This window comes from Bos indicus x Bos taurus, chromosome 3 (assembly GCF_003369695.1).
Source record: "Bos indicus x Bos taurus breed Angus x Brahman F1 hybrid chromosome 3, Bos_hybrid_MaternalHap_v2.0, whole genome shotgun sequence".
Lineage (NCBI taxonomy): Eukaryota > Metazoa > Chordata > Mammalia > Artiodactyla > Bovidae > Bos > Bos indicus x Bos taurus.
The window spans coordinates 100,688,524-100,707,760 of record NC_040078.1 but is presented as its reverse complement, the minus strand read 5'-3'; the positions used below and the strand labels follow the sequence as shown (position 1 = coordinate 100,707,760).

Sequence of the window (19,237 nt, the reverse complement as noted above, 5' to 3'; positions counted from 1 at the left end):
CATCCCCTTCTGCCTTCAGTCTTTCCCAGCATCAGGAAAGATAGGGCTTCCCTGATAGCTCATTTGGGAAAGAATCCACCTGCAATGCAGGAGACCCTGGTTTGATTCCTGGGTTGGGAAGATTCACTGGAGAAAGGGAAAATGCTACCCACTCACAGTTTGCTGGTCTGGAGAACTCCATGGACTGTATATAGTCCATGCAGTTGCAAAGAGTCGGACAAGACTGAGCGACTTTCATGAGGACAAGAACTATCCTTAAATCAAGGCTGGAAACCCAGGGAAGCCAAGAGGTGCTCACCACTGTTCTTTTGACACAGAAAGCCAGCCCTGGGTTTGTCTCCCTCTTTCAGTTCCAAAGGTACCTAAAGCCCATAACTGTAATCTTTCATAGATCCAGTCCCAGGCATTCATCCAGGTTTTCATGTAGCCCTCCTAGTACTGTAAGTGTCAGGCACCTCATTGCAACCCAGCCTACAGCATAAACTGAAGCACCTTGGCTGATACTGTAGCAGGTCTTGCTCTTTTCCCTGTTGTCTATGTACATTTTCCCTCAATATCATTTCACGATTCTGAGGCAGCTCTCGCACCTCATTTTCTCCCCAAAAAGCAGACTAAATTCCTCTTAAAAGCTTCCCCTGCCCCACAACCAATGAAGAATCAACAAGGTCTCATTTCAAATTTAATACAACTACAAAAGATCAAGTGATACCCCCTTACAGTATACATCAGTTGGCCTGGCTCAGGTCTTTCCGTCCAGAGGAAGAAAGGCTGGCGTCCCCAACCCCTGCAGGAAAGGCCCGTCCTGTCCCACACCACATCCTGGCGGAGTGTAAGATCATGGTTTTAAGCACAAAAATAGGACAAAAGAGGTTTTGTTTTCAAGGCCGCCTACTGCAGCCTGGCCCTAAAACGGCCGAGCGCTCACTTCTGCTTAGAGAAATATTCTTTGCTCTTCTGGACATCAGGCTTGATGGTATCACTGCCAGGCTTCCAGCCAGCTGGGCACACTGCAAGAGGAAGGGTACTGATTAATAACCAGATCAGTGGTAAGCTCCACCCTCCTAAGGACAACTGGATGCCTAAAAAACCAAATCTGAGCCCTAAAGGGCTTCAACATTCAGGTGCCAGGAGGTCTATCCTCCAGTCAGATCATTCAGCCTATCAGTACAAAACTAAATATGCAAGTTAATCCTCACTGTAGCCCGAGTTACTATACTTAATTTGTTCATGCAGTAACTGAAATTTAAAGAAACTAACAACAATGATGCTGGTCATCTATTCATACCATATACAAGAAATTTACTTAAAAACACATCAACAACCTAAATGGAAGAGCTAAAACCATAAATTCTTTATTTTTTAATTGAAGGATAATTGCTTTACAGAATTTTGTTTTCTGGCAAACCTCAACATGAATCAACCATAGGTATACATGTCCCCTCCCTCCTATCTCCCTCCCCATCCCACCCCTCTAGGTTGATACAGAGTTCCCTGAGACATACAGCAAATTCCCTTTTGCTATCTAATTTACATATGGTAATGTAAGTTTCCATGTTACTCTCTCCATACATCTCACCCTCTCCTCCCTTCTCCCCATGTCCCTAAGTCTGTTCTCTATGTCTTATATAAAATTTTTTGTACCATCTTTCTAGATTCCATATATATACACGATCATATACGATATTTATCTTTATCTGACTTACTTCAGTTTGTATAATGGGCTCTAAGTTCATCCAAAAATCCATAAATTCTTTGAAGACAACTCACAGAATGGGAAAAAAATATTTACAAATCATATCTAATGAGGGATTAATAGCCAAAATTAAATCCAAACTCCCACAACAAAAAGACAATTAAAAATGAGCAACGAACTTGAAAAAAGATGTATCTCCAAAGATATACAAATGATCAATAAACACATGAAAATATGCTATCACTAGTCATTACGGAAATACAAATCAAAACCACAATGAGATACCACTTCATATCCCCTAAGATGGCTAATCAAAAAAAAAAAGTAAATGCTGGGAAGGATATAAAGAACGCTTGGTATTGCTGCTGCTGCTGCTGCTGTTAGTGATGTAAAATGGTACAGGTGCTGTGGGAAAGTCTGAAAATTCCTCAAGAATCTAAATACACAAGTACCATAGGACCCAGAAATTCTACTCCTATGTATATATTCAAAGTAACTAGAAACGAGGATTCAGATATATTCACCAGTATTTTACCAACATTATTCACAATAGCCAAAAGGTGGAAAAAACCTGTTAACAGACAAAATGTAGTATACATATGAAAAGTCAAAGTTGCTTAGTCGTGTCCAACTCCTTGCGACTCCATGGATTATAACCCAACAGGCTACTCTGTCCATGGGATTCTCCAGGCAAGAATACTGGAGGGGGTTGCTTTACCCCTCGCTCCAGGGGATTTTCCCCACCCAGGGATTGAACTTGGGTTTCCTGCATTGCAGGCAGATTCTTTCCTGTCTCAGCCACCAAGCATACATATACAATTAAATATTATTCAGCCTTTAAAAAGAATGAAGTTCTGATACATACTGCTGCAACGAAGTCGCTTCAGTCGTGTCCGACTCTGTGCGACCCCATAGACGGCAGCCCACCAGGCTCCCCCATCCCTGGGATTTTCCAGGGAAGAACACTGGAGTGGGTTGCCATTTCCTTCTCCAATGCATGAAAATGAAAAGTGAAAGTGAAGTTGCTCAGTCGTGTCCGACCCTCAGCGACCCCATGGACTGTAGCCCACCAGGCTCCTCCATCCATGAGATTTTCCAGGCAAGAGTACTGGAATGGGGTGCTATTGCCTTCTCCCTGACACATACTACAGCCTGGATAAACTTTTGAGAACCTTGAAAACATTATGCCAAGTGAAAGAAACCAGACACAAATGGATAAACATTGTATGGTTTCACGCACATAATATTTAAGATAGGTAAATTCATAGATGCAGAAAGTTGAACGGAAGTTACAAAAGGCTGGAGGGAAAGGGGAATGGTGAGTTATTTCTTCATGGTTACTACTACTACTGCTTATTTGGGATGATGAAAAAGTTTGAGAAATAGTGGTGATATACAACACTGAATGTAACTAGTACCCAAGAATTATACACTTAAAAAGGTAAATTCTATCATATATAACCACAGTAAACACTGACCAAAAAAAAAAAAGTGACTTACCCCCATTCCCAAGAAAAACACAAGCTAAAAAATGACAAAGTTAGGACTGTGTAAACCCTAACACTAAGCTGCTGCTTCTATCAGCTGGCTCTTCAGAGATATGAAGGCAGCACTTTGTCTTCAGTTCAGTTCAGTCACTCAGTCGTGTCCGACTCTTTGCGACCCCATGAATCACAGCACGCCAGGCCTCCCTGTCCATCACCAACTCCCGGAGTTCACCCAGACTCACGTCCATCGAGTCAGTGATGCCATCCAGCCATCCCATCTTCTGTCGTCCCCTTCTCCTCCTGCCCCCAATCCCTCCCAGCATCAGAGTCTTTTCCAATGAGTCAGCTCTTCACATGAGGTGGCCAAAGTACTGGAGTTTCAGCCTTAGCATCATTCCTTCCAAAGAAATCCCGGGACTGATCTCCTTCAGAATGGACTGGCTGGATCTCCTTGCAGTCCAAGGGACTCTCAAGAGTCTTCTCCAACACCACAGTTCAAAAGCACCAATTCTTCGGCTCTCAGCTTTCTTCACAGTCCAACTCTCACATCCATACATGACCACTGGAAAAACTATAGCCTTGACTAGACGGACCTTTTTGGTAAAGTAATGTCTCTGCTTTTCAATATGCTATCTAAGTTGGACATAACTTTCCTTCCAAGGAGTAAGCGTCTTTTAATCTCATGGCTGCAGTCACCATCTGCAGTGATTTTGGAGCCCCTCAAAATAAAGTCTGACACTGTTTCCACTGTTTCCCCATCTATTTCCCATGAAGTGATGGGACCAGATGCCATGATCTTTGTTTTCTGAATGTTGAGCTTTAAGCCAACTTTTTATTCTCCACTTTCACTATCATCAAGAGGCTTTTTAGTTCCTCTTCACTTTCTGCCATAAGGGTGGTGTCATCTGCATATCTGAGGTTATTGATATTTCTCCCGGCAATCTTGATTCCAGCTTGTGCTTCTTCCAGTCCAGCGTTTCTCATGATGTACTCTGCATAGAAGTTAAATAAGCAGGGTGACCATATACAGCCTTGACATACTCCTTTTCCTATTTGGAATCAGTCTGCTAACTGTTGTTTTCTGACCTGCATACAGATTTCTCAAGAGGCAGGTCAGGTGGTCTGGTATTCCCATCTCTTTCACAATTTTCCAGTTTATTGTGATCCACACAGTCAAAGGCTTTGGCATAGTCAAAAATAGATGTTTTTCTGGAACTCTCTTGCTTTTTCCATGATCCAGCGGATGTTGGCAATTTGATCTCTGGTTCCTCTGTCTCTTCTAAAACCAGCTTGAACATCAGGAAGTTCACGGTTCACGTATTGCTGAAGCCTGGCTTGGAGAATTTTGAGCATTACTTTATTAGCATGTGAAATGAGTGCAATTGTGCGGTAGTTTGAGCATTCTTTGGCATTGCCTTTCTTTGGGATTGGAATGAAAACTGACCTTTTTCAGTCCTGTGGCCACTGCTGAGTTTTCCAAATTTGCTGGCATATTGAGTGCAGCACTTTAACAGCATCATCTTTTAGGATTTGAAATAGCTCAACTGGAATTCCATCACTTCCACTAGCTTTGTTCGTAGTGATGCTTTCTAAGGCCCACTTGACTTCACATTCCAGGATGTCTGGCTCTAGGTCAGTGATCACACCATCGTGATTATCTGGGTCGTGAAGATCTTTTTTGTACAGTTCTCCTGTGTATTCTTGCCACCTCTTAATATCTTCTGCTTCTGTTAGGTCCATACCATTTCTGTCCTTTATTGAGCCCATCTTTGCATGAAATGTTCCCTTGGTATCTCTAACTTTCTTGAAGAGATCTCTAGTCTTTCCCATTCTGTTGTTTTCCTCTATTTCTTTGCATTGATCGCTGAAGAAGGCTTTCTTATCTCTCCTTGCTATTCTTTGGAACTCTGCATTCAGATGCTTATATCTTTCCTCTTCTCCTTTGCTTTTCGCTTCTATTCTTTTCACAGCTATTTGTAAGGCCTCCCCAGACAGCCATTTTGCTTTTTTGCATTCCTTTTCCATGGGGATGGTCTTGATCCCTGTCTCCTGTACAATGTCACGAACCTCATTCCATAGTTCATCAGGCACTCTATCTATCAGATCTAGTCCCTTAAATCTATTTCTCACTTCCACTGTATAATCATAAGGGATTTGATTTAGGTCATACCTGAATGGTCTAGTGGTTTTCCCTACTTTCTTCAATTTAAGTCTGAATCTGGTAATAAGTAGTTCATGATCTGAGCCACAGTCAGTTCCCGGTCTTGTTTTTCTTGACTGTATAGAGATTCTCCATCTTTGGCTGCAAAGAACATAATCAATCTGATTTCAGTGTAGACCATCTGGTGATGTCCATGTGTAGTCTTCTCTTAGGTTGTTGGAAGAGGGTGTTTGCTATGACCAGTGCATTTTCTTGGCAAAACTCTATTAGTCTTTGCCCTGCTTCATTCCGTATTCCAAGGCCAAATTTGCCTGTTACTCCAGGTGTTTCTTGACTTCCTACTTTTGCATTCCAGTCCCCTATAATGAAAAGGACATCTTTTTGGGGTGTTAGTTCTAAAATAGGTCTTGTAGGTCTTCATAGAACTGTTCAACTTCAGCTTCTTCTGCGTTACTGGTTGGGGCATTGACTTAGACTACTGTGATATTGAATGGTTTGCCTTGGAAACAAACAGAGATCATTCTGTCATTTTTGAGATTGCATCCAAGTACTGCATTACGGACTCTTTTGTTGACCATGATGGCTACTCCATTTCTTCTGAGGGATTCCTGTCCACAGTAGTAGATATAATGGTCATCTGAGTGAAATTCACCCATTCCAGTCCATTTGAGTTCGCTGATTCCTAGAATGTCGACATTTCAGTCTTGCCATCTCCTGTTTGACCACTTCCAATTTGCCTTGATTCATGGACTTGACATTCCAGGTTCCTATGCAATATTGCTCTTTACAGCATCGGACCTTGCTTCTATCACCAGTCACATCCACAGCTGGGTATTGTGTTCTTAGACAAACACTAAGTTTGTCTTAGTGTTCCTTAACTCTGCCAAACAAGAATGCCTGAAACAAAGGGGCAGGACCTCCACAGAAGGTCCTGCTTGTTTCACTAAGTAATTGCCTTCTATACATTGGTAAGCAAAGGTCTGAGTTTGAATCTCTCAAATACTTTATGCAAAAGCATAATCTTCAGTCTTTCCTATCACCCTGAGTTAGCAATGCTCCCTGGGAAAACCTGAGGAAAGTGAGATAAGGGGAGTGATCTCTGATATTCCACTCTTAACCTGTTGTTTTGTCTTGCAGGAGACATGTAGTCACCAAAGTCCAGTAACGAAGCAGCAAAAGTCTCACTTTCTCAAGTGAGTGAAACAAAGCCCTTTTCTTCTCCTCTAAGGATGTCATTGGAGAAGGCAATGGCACCCCACTCCAGTACTCTTGCCTGGAAAATCCCATGGATGGAGGAGCCTGGTAGGCTGCAGTCCATGGGGTCGCACAGAGTCGGACTCGACTGAGCGACTTCACTTTCACTTTTAACTTTCACGCATTGGAGAAGGAAATGGAAACCCACTCTCCAGTGTTCTTGCCTGGAGAATCCCAGGGATGGGGAAGCCTGGTGGGCTGCCGTCTATGGGGTCACACAGAGTTACACGACTGATGCGACTTAGCAGCAGCAGCAAGGATGTCATAGCCTCAGAGGTCAGATTCTACAAACAGCCGTCTGCGAACAAGGTATGTATGCACTTAGCTGCTTTACAAAATCTCCATTTGATCCTTACATAGTCATTGGCTTTAGTGCCAGCAAAGGGTTAGAGCACAGGTCATAAGTATAAACAAGCTTCTGAGAATAAAGAGCAGCATAAAATCAGTGACCAGACCCAGCAGTTTACCACCAGGAAAACCAAAGATTCTTCTGTCCAGGAAGAAAACACAGCTTTAGAAGAGCCCAATTACAAACCACGACACCAAGATAGAAGGAATAATGAGCCAGAAAGAAGAACCTTGACAACTTAGTATCCTTGCACTAAGGCCTCTTGGCACTTAAGACTGTACCAATAATCAATGACAGGAAAGAAAGATCCACACTTGGGACTCATACCCAACAGTGCTGGATTTTAAGAATATGAAGCTCAGCAGAACTGGCTGAGTCCCACATTGACCAGCTTTCAACAGAACCTGAAGTACAACTCTCCCTAACACAGAAGGCTCTAAACAATGCCTTTCTCATCATTTTAAACTATGTAAAAAAAAGAGGGCTTTGAATTTTGATCCCAGTTCTACCATTAACTGAATACATACAGTGTTTAAATAGTGGTTTATTGGTCCTAAAAATAGAAACACAGGGGCTTCCCTGGTGATTCACTGGTGAAGATTCTGCCTGCCAACACAAGAGACATTTCCATCCCTGACCCAGGAAGATCCCACATGTCACAGAACAACTAAGCCCGCACACCACAACCATGGAGCCTAATTTCAGAGCCCAGGAGTCACAACTACTGAAGCCTGAGTGCCCTAGAGCCCGTAGTCCACAAGAGGAGCCCCCACAATGAGAAGCCCTCACACTGCAACTAGAGAGTGGCCCCCACTTGCAACTAGAGAAAGCCCAAGTAGCAATGAAGACCCAACAGAGCCAAAAATAAATAAATTTTTGAAAAATTTAATTTTTGAAAAATTAAAAAAAAATAGGAACATAGGATTTAAGTAAAAAATTTCTTTGTAGTATTGTCAGTTCACCCTTTTCTCTGCTAAAATGTAATACAGGTTCACTCAAAGATCCCCCCAAAAAAAGTGTAAATTCAAGATAAAAGAAATTTTAAAGCAAAATAGGAATGTAGGATATACAAATATCAGAGCATTATGTTGTATACCTGAAACTAACATGTATCTCAATTTTAAAAACAGGACTGTAGGATTATTTGTCAAATAACATGACAGCACCTGGTAGAGTGCTTGATATCCACAGGCAATCAAATACTATCGTATTATAAGCCATTAAAGACTGCACACAGAAAGCTGTGCTTGTTTTAGTGGGATGGGAAGCACCAGAGAACAAGAGTGTGAAGAAGCAAGCTTCACAACTCATGAAAGCTTGGGTTCAAGAGTCTATTGCAGTAAAAATTAATTAAAAAGTCTATACTACACATGCAAGGGAAAGTCCAATAAAGGGCCAACTTTGCCACCCATTTCCTCAGCTCCTTCCATCTTTGTTCTGAACCATTCTCCACCAGAGGGCAGTCTCAGCTGCTGTCTGCTTCAATCCAGAGTAAAGCCTACACATACTTCTGCAAATGGTGCCTTCTGATTGCCATTACCTACTAGCCTTCCACTCCAGCCAAACTAGCACTTTTGGGTCCCCCAAACACCACTAATCCAGACTCTTAACTTCCACCTCCTGTAACTCATGAGATCCGAGCAGTGATCACAACTATTTTATATCCTCAATTAAATTAAGCTGGGGTGGCTGGGTGGGGTTCAAGATCCCCTTCCCCCTACATATCCAGCACTTGCAGCAGACTGAGGAGCTGTTCTTTAAACTCTTAGCTGGAATAAGGTGGTCTCATTAAAAGCAACAACTCCACTGGGCCAAAGTGGGGAGTTTTCAGAAGCTACAGTCTTATAAACTGAGAACCTGGGAGCAAGCAGTTCAGGACTTTATCAAAAACACTTCAAGGGGACTATTTCAGATGAGAAGGACCAGAGCAGTAAGAAAGACCTACACTCTAGCGAATGCTAGACAAAAACCATAAATTGAATCTTCTCAGTCATGTTTAGATTTTACAAGGACAGACTCAACAAAAACATCGTCTTGAATCCTGAAACTTCTCTAAGGACCTAGAGATTTCACCTCAAACCTTCTTGCCCTCATCCCTCCTCAAAAAAATTTTTCTATTGAGCATTTATATAATTTGGTATTTGGTGACTATAATTCTTATAGATACAAAAAATATCCTGCACAACAGAATGAATTTGTAAAAGACAAAAATGTTAACACCTATGAAATCCTCCTACACTTTAACAAGTTGAATCTGCAGCAGTAATTCTAAATGAGCAGGGTAGAAGCTGGGAATATGCAGTTGGAACAAAAAGCCTTTATATTCTCCTCCCCAAGCTTTTCTATTACCTCACCCCCACAACCCACTATAATCCAGAGACTGCAATTTCTTAAAGAGACATAATAACCCTTTTCCTGTCTGGTAGACTTTGCTCCCACCACCTTTCCCACCCTATCACTCCACTGTCCTGTCACCAGGCAAACTGGCTTACCTTCCCCATGTTTGTCAGTAAACTGGAAGGCCTGAACTAGTCTCAGCGTCTCATCCACAGAGCGGCCAACAGGAAGGTCGTTTATGGTGATCTGTCGAAGGATTCCTTTATCATCAATAATAAAAAGGCCCCTGGAAGAAAATATTTAAGGTCAGAGGGAGAGAGTACAGTTTTAGAAATTGCTGTTAAGAGTAAATCAGCAGAAACTGGCCTTCCCCTTAGGTCCTGCATAAAGAATGAAACCATTATGCCATCCACCTTAAACTTACACAGTGATGTATATCAATTATTTCTCAACAAAATAGGAAAAAAAACAAAATAAGAAAAGTCTCCACAGATCACAGCTCTACTTATAAAAGATCTTCAGCCAATCAGCCAGTTTCCTGGTGCATATATACCTGAATGAGATGCCTTCATCGGCCTTTAAGACCCCATAGTCCTGAGCAATGGTGCGCTTGGGGTCTGATATCAAGGGAATGTTCATGGGTCCCAGTCCTCCTTGTTTCTTGGGTGTGTTGATCCTATAGTAAAAAAACACACATACAATCACACTCATTAAAATTCTTCTATAACAAAAGCATTAACTGTATCTATCCCACTCCAATGTTGCTAATCTAACTGCCCAGACAACTTAAAATAAATTTTTTCCAGCAGTAAATGATGGTTTAGTCCCTAAGTTGTGTCCAACTCTTGGGACCCCATGGACTGTAGCCTGCCAGGCTCTTCTGTCCATGGGATTTTCCAGGCAAGAATACTGGAGTGGATTGCCATTTCCTTCTCCAGGGGATCTTTCGAACCCAGGAATTGAGCCCGGGTCTCCCGCATTGCAGGCAATTCTTTACCGACTAAGCTATGAGGGAAGCCCAGCAGTAAATGGCTGAGGCCAATTAAAATCACCAGGTACACTCAGTTGCAACCCAAGCTGCTTTCCCTCTGCTGCTAAGTTATAGGAGCAACAAGAGGAAGTCAGAGCATTTGTACTCCTTCCATGAGGAGCCAGAAGTCAATACTTGAAAGTCTATTGCCAAAGCCTCCGGGTTCTAGTTGCTGCTTAAAAGTTCCTATGCCTGGACTTCCTTGGTGGTCCAGTGGTTAAGACTTCTACCACGCTTCCACTGCATAAGGCAAAGGTTTGATTCCTGGTTGGAGAATTAAGATCCCACATGCCACACAGCACAGCTACCAAAAAAAAAATCCATAATAATTTTCTACAATAAGCCCATGCCAAATGGACCAAGAGATTTACCATGCCAGGTGACAGAAGTGAGAATCCACAGAAGCACCAATCACTTGGCAGTTGAGTTTCTTAAATTCTTCTGCCCTATCACTGAAAGCAATGATCTCCGTGGGGCACACAAAGGTGAAGTCAAGTGGGTAAAAGAAGAACACAACATATTTTCCTGAAAAAAAAAAAAAAAAGCCCATTATCCTTTGAAATAGACTTCCTTGCTTTGCAGAGAATGTAAACCTAAAGACATTTTCCTATGGGAAAAAAGAAGCCTTTTTAAACTGATGGCAGACAACTGTTAAAACACCAAGATGCTCAACACAGATGATGCCTAGCAGCTACTGTAGAACCTCGGCTGTAAGAATTTTCCTTCTTCCATGTTAGCTGCCAACTACAGATAAGCACTGTTCAGTCTAATTTTGATATTCTCTGGGTAGTTAAAATTAACACAAACACCAAGTTCTTCAGTGAAGAAAAAACAAGGATGCAATCATCTACTGCCAATACTCATATAATCAGTGCCCAGAAAGAGCTTAATGGCTGGATTCTCTGCCACAAGGCAACAAGACCAACAAGAGAAAGTCAGAGCCTTTGGTATTCTTCCACAGTGAACCACAGTAATGTGATAGGTAAGGTCTAAGTGATACCTAAATCATCACAAACATGGTTCAAATAAGTCTGATAGGATGCACAAGCAAAGAAAAAATTTCTAAGACAAAAGTTCCCAAAATTCTCCTGGTAGGTAATAGGATTTCTAGTTGGAATTTTATGAAAGTCATTCTGATTACCAATTGAAGTAGATCTTCAACCTGTCAAGCAGTCTCTCACCAACAATTCCAAATATTCACATTTCCAGATACCAGCAATGTTTCAAAATCAAAATAAGCTGGTCCTTTTGACATTCACTTCAACCTTCCCCCAGGGTTTTGCTAATAAGCTTCAGCAGGTCAAGCCCAGGAGGGCACAGAGCAACTCTTCCTAAACCTCATGCCTTTACCCTTGGGCCAGGGTCACCTCCCTATGGTGCTACTTACTTTGTTTGCCAGGAGGAGCTTCTCTCCATAGGGCCCCACTTATCTGCTCTCATTCCAACCAGTATGTGGAATTTGTTAAGAAATCTAGTCATAGGTTTTACCCAAAAGCTAACTCTATGAACTGCTGTATCACCAAGAAAGGTATACTTGACACCTGAGTTCTTAGGTTTAAATGCTAGGAAATCCGTATTTTGAACTGTCCCAGAATACCTTGCTATTCTAGGACAATAAAGTAAAAAGATCCTCATTAGTATTTGCCTGGTGTCTACATGAAACTACTTAACAGAAAGGAGAGTTGTTCCAACTGTGACATCAATTTTTCTCTGGAGGTAAAATGTCAAGGGAACATGCCTAAACCCTCAGTCGTGACACACATTTTTGTAAACTGAACAGTTTCACAGCTCCAAAGACTTGAGCTCTGAGACTTTAAATTGTCCGAGGCTTTAAACTGTAACAAGATAATGAGTTTATCTCCAGTAAAATAACTGAGGAGCAATATTGGGAAGATAATTGAGATATTATGTCCAGATATAATGAAGTATGCACATGCCTTCTCCAGAAGTTGTTTGGACTTGGGAGATCTACCCTATGTTCACTGATGATAATCACCACTTTAATTCAATAGGAAGGCAACAGCCTCTTATCCTAAAGATGTAAAAATCATTTTACACTCAAACATGACAAGAGATACAGAGAGTGAACAAGCCCTCCCTAGATTGTAATATAATTTCATATTAATGAACCTAATTAATTACTCTTACCTTTGTAGTCAGCTAGGCTGATATCCTTGAACTGACCATCTGGCATAACAGCTGTTGCTTTGAACTGGGGGGCACGGTGCCCAATTTTGGCATTCCCTGAAGACATATTGCTATCAGCTGGAAAAGATGAGAGAAAGTGAATTAGAAACAAGTCTTACTTTTCTAGATAACAACCTTCATTTATTTAACAGGCTCAGCTGTAGAAATTGTCCAGTGGTCTTGAATATACACATGAACTTTTGTAACAGTAAGAAGCATGAACTGAGCTTTCCAACTTTTCAAACAAAAATATTACACATCTCTGAATCTCAGCTCTGTTTTCATTTTTGAGGGGAGGGACTATTCATTTGAGATTTTTAAATTTTTATTGGAATATAGTTGATTTAGGAAAAGGCAATGGCACCCCACTCCACTACTCTTGCCTGGGAAATCCCATGGACAGAGGAGCCTGGTAGGCTACAGTCCATGGGGTCGTGAAGAGTCGTACTTCACTTTCATGCATTGCAGAAGGAAATGGCAACCCACTCCAGTATTGTTGCCTGGAGAATCCCAGGGATGGGAGCCTGGTGGGCTGCCATCTATGGGGTCGCACAGAGTTGGACACGACTGATGTGACTTAGCAGCAGCATAGTTGATTTACAATGTTGTTTTCATTTTAAAATGGGAATTTCTTTATAAACTGAACTCTTCCTGAACCATCATCTGTACAATTGCTTTTTCTTGTGTACGTTTATTATACAGGTGTAGAGAGAAGAGAGGAAACTCTCAAACCTGGGCCCAAATGTGCAATGCCATAAACACTGAGCACCCAAGCCCCAGAAGCTGCCATGATGCCCTTTCCCTGGACTGCACCTCCATCTGCCTTCAGAACGTGGGAAGCACCCTTTAATCTTTCTCTGGGTAGATTTCCCAAGACACACACCCTAAAGCCAATCCAATTTTTTAAGAGGCCAAGTCCAAGATTATGGCATCTGCTCAATTTCAAAATTCTAAGTGTTGTGTTTAAAGCCCAGAAGTCCTTTCAAAAGTGAGTTTACCGAGGGACCAAGATCCTGGAAAAATGGTAAGTAGAACAAGAGTCAATTTATCGCCAAAAAGCAATATAACGCTGGATTCACCCTGGTCAAGACCAAGGTAAGATTTAACCCAGTAAGTCATCAGTTTGATAATCCCAAGAAGCTAACTTTTCAAGTCCCCAAATTCTTGGTTCATAATACTACAACCATAAGAAAGACTGAACATCGACTGTGACAATTAAAAACCCAACCAAACACAGGAGGTGACTCTCCTTATTCAAACCTGCTTTTCCAAGGGATCCCCACGCCCACTAAAGCACGACCAAGAGCGGGGGGCGGGGATGCTGCTGGAGTTCCACCGGGTGTGTCCCCTTCAGGAAATCGCCCCTTGAAGGTCCCTGGTAAAAGCCACACCCTCAAAACCCGCTTCTTGTACCCTCCCTGCCACTCCCATCATCACCCCCACCCTAGCACCTCAGAAAGCTCAGCAGACGAGTGCTCAGTCTTCACCGAGGGCATTCAGAATCACTACAAACCCCATTCTGCAGGTGGAAAAATAAAGATGGAGAACGGAATCTTAGGTAACTTTCCACACCTGAAGATGGGGAACAGCCTCTCCCTCTACTACACGACCGACGGCTAGCCCTCAGTTCCTGATCAGTTTGCAGATTCACTCGAGAAGTTTCCCTTACCCGCCCGTCAGGAGACTCCATCACCACCAACCCGCCCAGACGCCAAGCCAAGCCAATCACCGCTTTCTGCTTGTATTGCTGGGGGTAGGGGAGACTCAAGCTGCCGTTAGCCTCGGGTTTCAACCTCGTCCCCGGACCCAAAGGAGCCCCACATGAGGATCGCTTCGCCTGGCCGCCTTCTTTGTCCGAGGAGCCCAGCTGAGTTCGGCGGGCCCCGAGAAGACGGAAAAGGTGACGGGCGGGGCGGGGGCGCTGCCCTTATACTCACCAGTTCCACTGAAATAGGACCGACACCAGCGAGGAAGCAGACACGTGAGGCGTGCGCGAGGCGCTGCCTTTATAGCCTGTAAGGCTCTCGCGAGAGTCAGGGCGGGCCGGGGGTGCAGGCGGGGGAATGGGGAGGGGGATATGGCCACAGCACCGCCCCGACCCAACGTGCCCCGCCAGGATGACTCAGCGCTTTCTCTTGCTGGGGGCGGGCTCCCGCCCTTAGAGTACCAATCCCCCTCCTCGCCGCCGACGGTTGAGGTCGGAGTTTGAGGGGTTCTTTCAATCCTTTCAGAACACGAACGCCTCCTCCTTGTTCGTAAGGCCCAAACCAGGGTACGGGCCGTCGCTGCTGCTCACGGAAGACTACGTCTAACCAAACCCTGAAGAGAACGATCTCTTCAAGTATTTCTGAAATATTCCGCCCCTATTTCCGCAGCCTCTGCTCTAGTACTGATCTTCCGTAACCCTATTTAGACAGCCTCCCTTATTGTTCTTCCTTATAACAGGGTTGTTGCATTCCAGCTCCCCTGCATGAATTCCTATCCCATCCACTCCACTGCGGCTGGAGGAAATCTTTCTGAAATCTGATCTCATTCATTCACCTCTTTGATTTGTGGTTCATAAAAACTGGGACTCTGTCTTCCTGAGTTAAAACTTGTTATTTTATGTGTGGCCTTCAGGCAAGAGTCTTAATCAATTAGCCTTACTTTTCTCGCCTGTAAAATGGGAATACTATGAATTCTTTGTTGAGATCATCTCTAGCTTATTTAGCAATTCTCGTATATTAAAAGTGTTAGCTGTTGTTATTAGTGTAACTCTTCTTGCTCCTCTGTTGTAACTCCTAGGACAGAGAGTAACTGTTTGAAACCTCAGGCTTTTGTTCGAACATGCAGAACCTGTTCTCTCCTATTTGGCCTGCAGAAAACGTGTCAGCTGAAGCATTACCTTCTCGTGAAACTCTTCTGACTTTCACTGATCCTCAGAATTCATTCCATCCTTTCTGCCCAAACAGTAGCCTGCTTGGTCACAACCATCTCTGCGCCCTCAAGTCACAATATAGCACCGGATATAAAATAAAGGGTATTGAATACATATGTTAGGTAGTTAGAATAGGAAACAGGAGCCCAGAATGGCGGTGGCTAAAAGACAAGGAAGGGAAAAGCCCGCGAAAATAGAACAAAGAAAGGTAGAGGACTGGAGTGAGGACCTCAGGTGGAACAAACAGCACTCCAGGCTAGCCCAGGGGGAGGAAAAAACATAACACATAGTTCTGTGTTCCGCTTTCTGCCCACAGCCCCCACTATCTTATCTCCTTTGGACCTTATAGCAGGATAAAAAGTAGGGAAGTGCTGTGTCATTCTGGTTAAGCATCTCAAAATTTTTTCACATTTATCATCCTACTGCACAACAGTAGTGATTTTTTTTTTCCTTTTTTTCCTTCTCTGCCTGAGACCAACAGTTATTTGGCCATTACTCATGTCCTTCTTTTTTTCTTTTTAATTGGTCACAGCCATCCATTACTGTGCTCAATCAAATTTTATTCTTTTTTTAATATCTTTTAATATTTTCATTTATTTGTTTATTTTTACTTGTGCTGGGTCTTCGGCACTGTGCCAGCTTTCTTTACTTGCTCTGGGGAAGGGGATTGCTACTCTTTGTTGTGGTGAATAGGATTTTTATTGAGTTGGTTTCTCATGTTGCAAGCATAGGCTCTAGGCATGCAGAATTCAGTAGTCACTGGCTCAATGGGCTCAGTTGCCTTTTGATCTTCCTAGACCAGGGAAGATCCATAACTGAATCCATGTCGCCTGCATTGGCAGGCAGACTCTTATTCACTACGCCACCAGGGAAGCCCCTCATTTACTTCTTGAGGGTTCAGGGGAAAAAAGATATTCAGAGTTTAGTGTTTTTGTGTAATCAGCCACTAAGTCGTGTCCCACTTTTTTGCGACCCCATGGACTGTGGCACACCAGGCTCTTCTGGCCACTTTTTTGTCCATGGGAATTTCTCAAGCAAGAATACTAGAATGGGTTGCCATTTCCTTCTCTGGTGGATCTTCCTGACTCAGGGATCAAACTTGCGAATCCTGCATTAGCCTCAGAGCTTAATAGAGTATGGTTATTGTTGTTAAACCAATAACACACAGTCCTACTTCACTCAGAAGAAAATTACCATTTATTGTATCTACCATGTGTCAGGCCCTGGGCTGGGCACTTGAGTTTGTCTTATTTAAGAGCCAAGAGTTATAGTGGCCCAGGCAAATATTAATATCCAGTTCTTGTGGGAATGTAAAAAAAAGAAATAGGACAGTTCTGACAAGAGAAGAAATCTATTGAATGCATGTGTAGAGTCTCTTTCTGCAAAGAACTGTAAAAAATTTGGAAATGGGGGCAGGGGAACTTTATCCTTCTACGGAACCTTTGTCCTCCCTGTTCACCAGTAGTTCTGGGAAGGATTTTATGTTTTATTTATATTTGTAATACCAGAACCCATCATGCTAACTGGCCTAGGAGATGTGGTTAATTAATTTTGGAAGGCACTGCAGATTTTTGAGATGTGGAGTTGACTTACTTGAACTATGTTTTAAGATGAGGATTCTAGCACTTGTGTGATAGATAAACATAATGACTTGGAGACAAAAGACCAACTGGGAGGCTACTGCAATAGTCCAGATAAGAGAAGTCTCACAGGGACTTCCCTACTGACCCAGTGGCTAAGAATCTGCCTTTCAATGTAGGAGGCACAGGTTCGATCCCTGGTTGGGGAACTAGGATCCCACAGCAATCATAACTAGTAATGAGGGGCAACACTGTGAGCAATTAAGTGCTCGAGCCACGTCAAAGATCCCAAGTGCTGCCTCTAAGACAGAATGCAGCCATATCTAACTAACTAAATAAATATTTTTAAAAAGAAAAAGAGAAATCTCAGAACTGTAATGACATTGGCAGCAGGAAGGGAAAAAGAAGAGAAAGTATATTTATACAGGTTTTTGGATTAATTGCATTTAGGGTAAGAGGAAAGAGGAGGTTCAGTCTGATTCATTGGTTTTATAGGAAACACATAGGAGGAGACAATTTTAGGTTAAAAATAGCAATGAACATTTGTTGAGTACTACGTGTTTTATAGATGAGATGCCTAATGCCCAAAGAATTTAAGTAAATTGTCTAAAGTCACAGCTAAGTGGTGTTGGAGCCAGATGCCATCCAGGCCAGCAGAGCCCTCATGTTGCACATGAGGCAGATGTAACATTTACATAGACCATAATGTGAATGGTGCCCCCTGGAGATGTGCCTTACAGTGGTTTGCCCAGGCTGACTCTGGAGTCTACCTTATTACTGACTCCTCTCTTAAAGGAGACAATAATCAGTTTTGTTTGAGGCAAACAGCACTGAGATGCTCACAAGACATCCAGGTAGAGGTATCCAGAGTTGCCGTTTGGAGATGAACATTTGAATATCAACAGCACAGAGGTTTAGTTACATATTTATTGTTTTTCTATCTTTAGGAGGCCTATTCTCTACTAGGTAACAGACATGCAAAGATATTCAAAATGCCATCTATTGAGGTGTTTTGAAGTGTCACTAAAGAGATGGCTAGGGCTTCCCTCCCTGATGGTTCAGTGGTTGAGAATCTGTCTGCCAACGCAGAGGACACAGGTTCCATCCCAGGTCTGGGAAGATCCTACATGCTGCAGGGCAACTAAGCCAATGCACCACAGCTACTGAGCCACACTCTAGAGCCTGTGAAATGAAACTACTGAAGTCCACACACCCTAGAGCCCATGCTTTGCAACAAAAAAAGCCACCACAATGAGAAGCCTGCACACCACAACTAGAAAGTATCCCCCACTTGCTGCAACTGGAAAAAGCCCTCATACAGCAACAAAGACCCAGGACAACCAAAAATAAATCAATGAATAAAAATAACTTCTTTATAAAAGAGTTAGCTAAGGAGAAGGCAATGGCACCCCACTCCAGTACTCTTGCCTGGAGAATCCCATGGACGGAGGAGCCTGGTGGGCTGCAGTCCATGGGGTCGCTAAGAGTTGGACACGACTGAGCAACTTCACTTTGACTTTTCACTTTCATGCATTGGAGAAGGCAATGGCAACCCACTCCAGTGTTCTTCCCTGGAGAATCCCAGGGACGTGGGAGCCTGGTGGGCTGCCGTCTCTGGGGTCGCACAGAGTCAGACATGACTGAAGCGACTTAGCAGCAGCAGCAAGGAGAAGGAGTTAGCTAAGATCCAACCAGTCCATCCTAAAAGAAATCAGTCCTGAATATTCATTGGAAGGACTGATGCTGAAGCTGAAATTCCAATACTTTGGCCACCTGATGTGAAGAACTGACCCATTGGAAAAAACCCTGATGCTGGGAAAGATTGAAGGCAGGAGGAGAAGGGGACAACAGAAGATGAGATGGTTGGATGGCATCACCGACTCAACGGACATGAGTTTGAGCAAGCTCCAGGAGTTGGTGATGGACAGGGAGGCCTAGCGTGCTGCAGTCCATGGGGTCGCAAAGAACAGGACACGACTGAGCAACTGAACTGAACTGAACTGAAGGAGAAGAAAAGTGTGGAATGAGTTCCAGGCAGAGAAAACAGCAAAAGAAGTGGAAAACAATATGTTTGGGAAAGCACAAAAAGTTGAATACTAGTAAAATGTAAATGCCAAAGTCTAGAACGTAGAGACTAAGAACACAGAGATTCTTTATGATGTACTCCATAAGCTAGGCTGAGGAGCTTGAATTTTATCCCAGGGGGCAAAATTGAATATGGAAGTATAGAAAGAAAGTAAGA

General features: G+C 42.9%; 1 protein-coding gene across 1 annotated transcript; it reads right to left on the bottom strand.

The window, feature by feature from the left end:
• Window positions 1–666: 666 nt before the first annotated feature.
• Window positions 667–14,539, bottom strand: PRDX1 (peroxiredoxin 1). Its single transcript, XM_027537423.1, has 6 exons — window positions 14,436–14,539; window positions 12,460–12,576; window positions 10,683–10,836; window positions 9,835–9,957; window positions 9,437–9,567; window positions 667–1,007 (listed from the first exon to the last, which is right to left on the bottom strand). Exons 2-6 carry the CDS (start codon window positions 12,563–12,565, stop codon window positions 922–924), a joined length of 600 nt encoding a protein of 199 aa, XP_027393224.1. The 5' UTR covers window positions 12,566–12,576; window positions 14,436–14,539; the 3' UTR covers window positions 667–921.
• Between the last annotated feature and the right edge of the window lie 4,698 nt (window positions 14,540–19,237).

Bases quoted from the DNA above. Each gene is read 5' to 3' on its own strand.
- PRDX1 (XM_027537423.1), bottom strand. From the start codon at position 12,565: ATGTCTTCAGGGAATGCCAAAATTGGGCACCGTGCCCCCCAGTTCAAA. The intron at 10,837-12,459 runs GTAAGAGTAATT...TTTTTTTTTCAG, and splicing joins CAGCCTAGCTGACTACAAAG to GAAAATATGTTGTGTTCTTC. The intron at 9,958-10,682 runs GTAAATCTCTTG...TTTTTACTATAG, and splicing joins CACTTCTGTCACCTGGCATG to GATCAACACACCCAAGAAAC.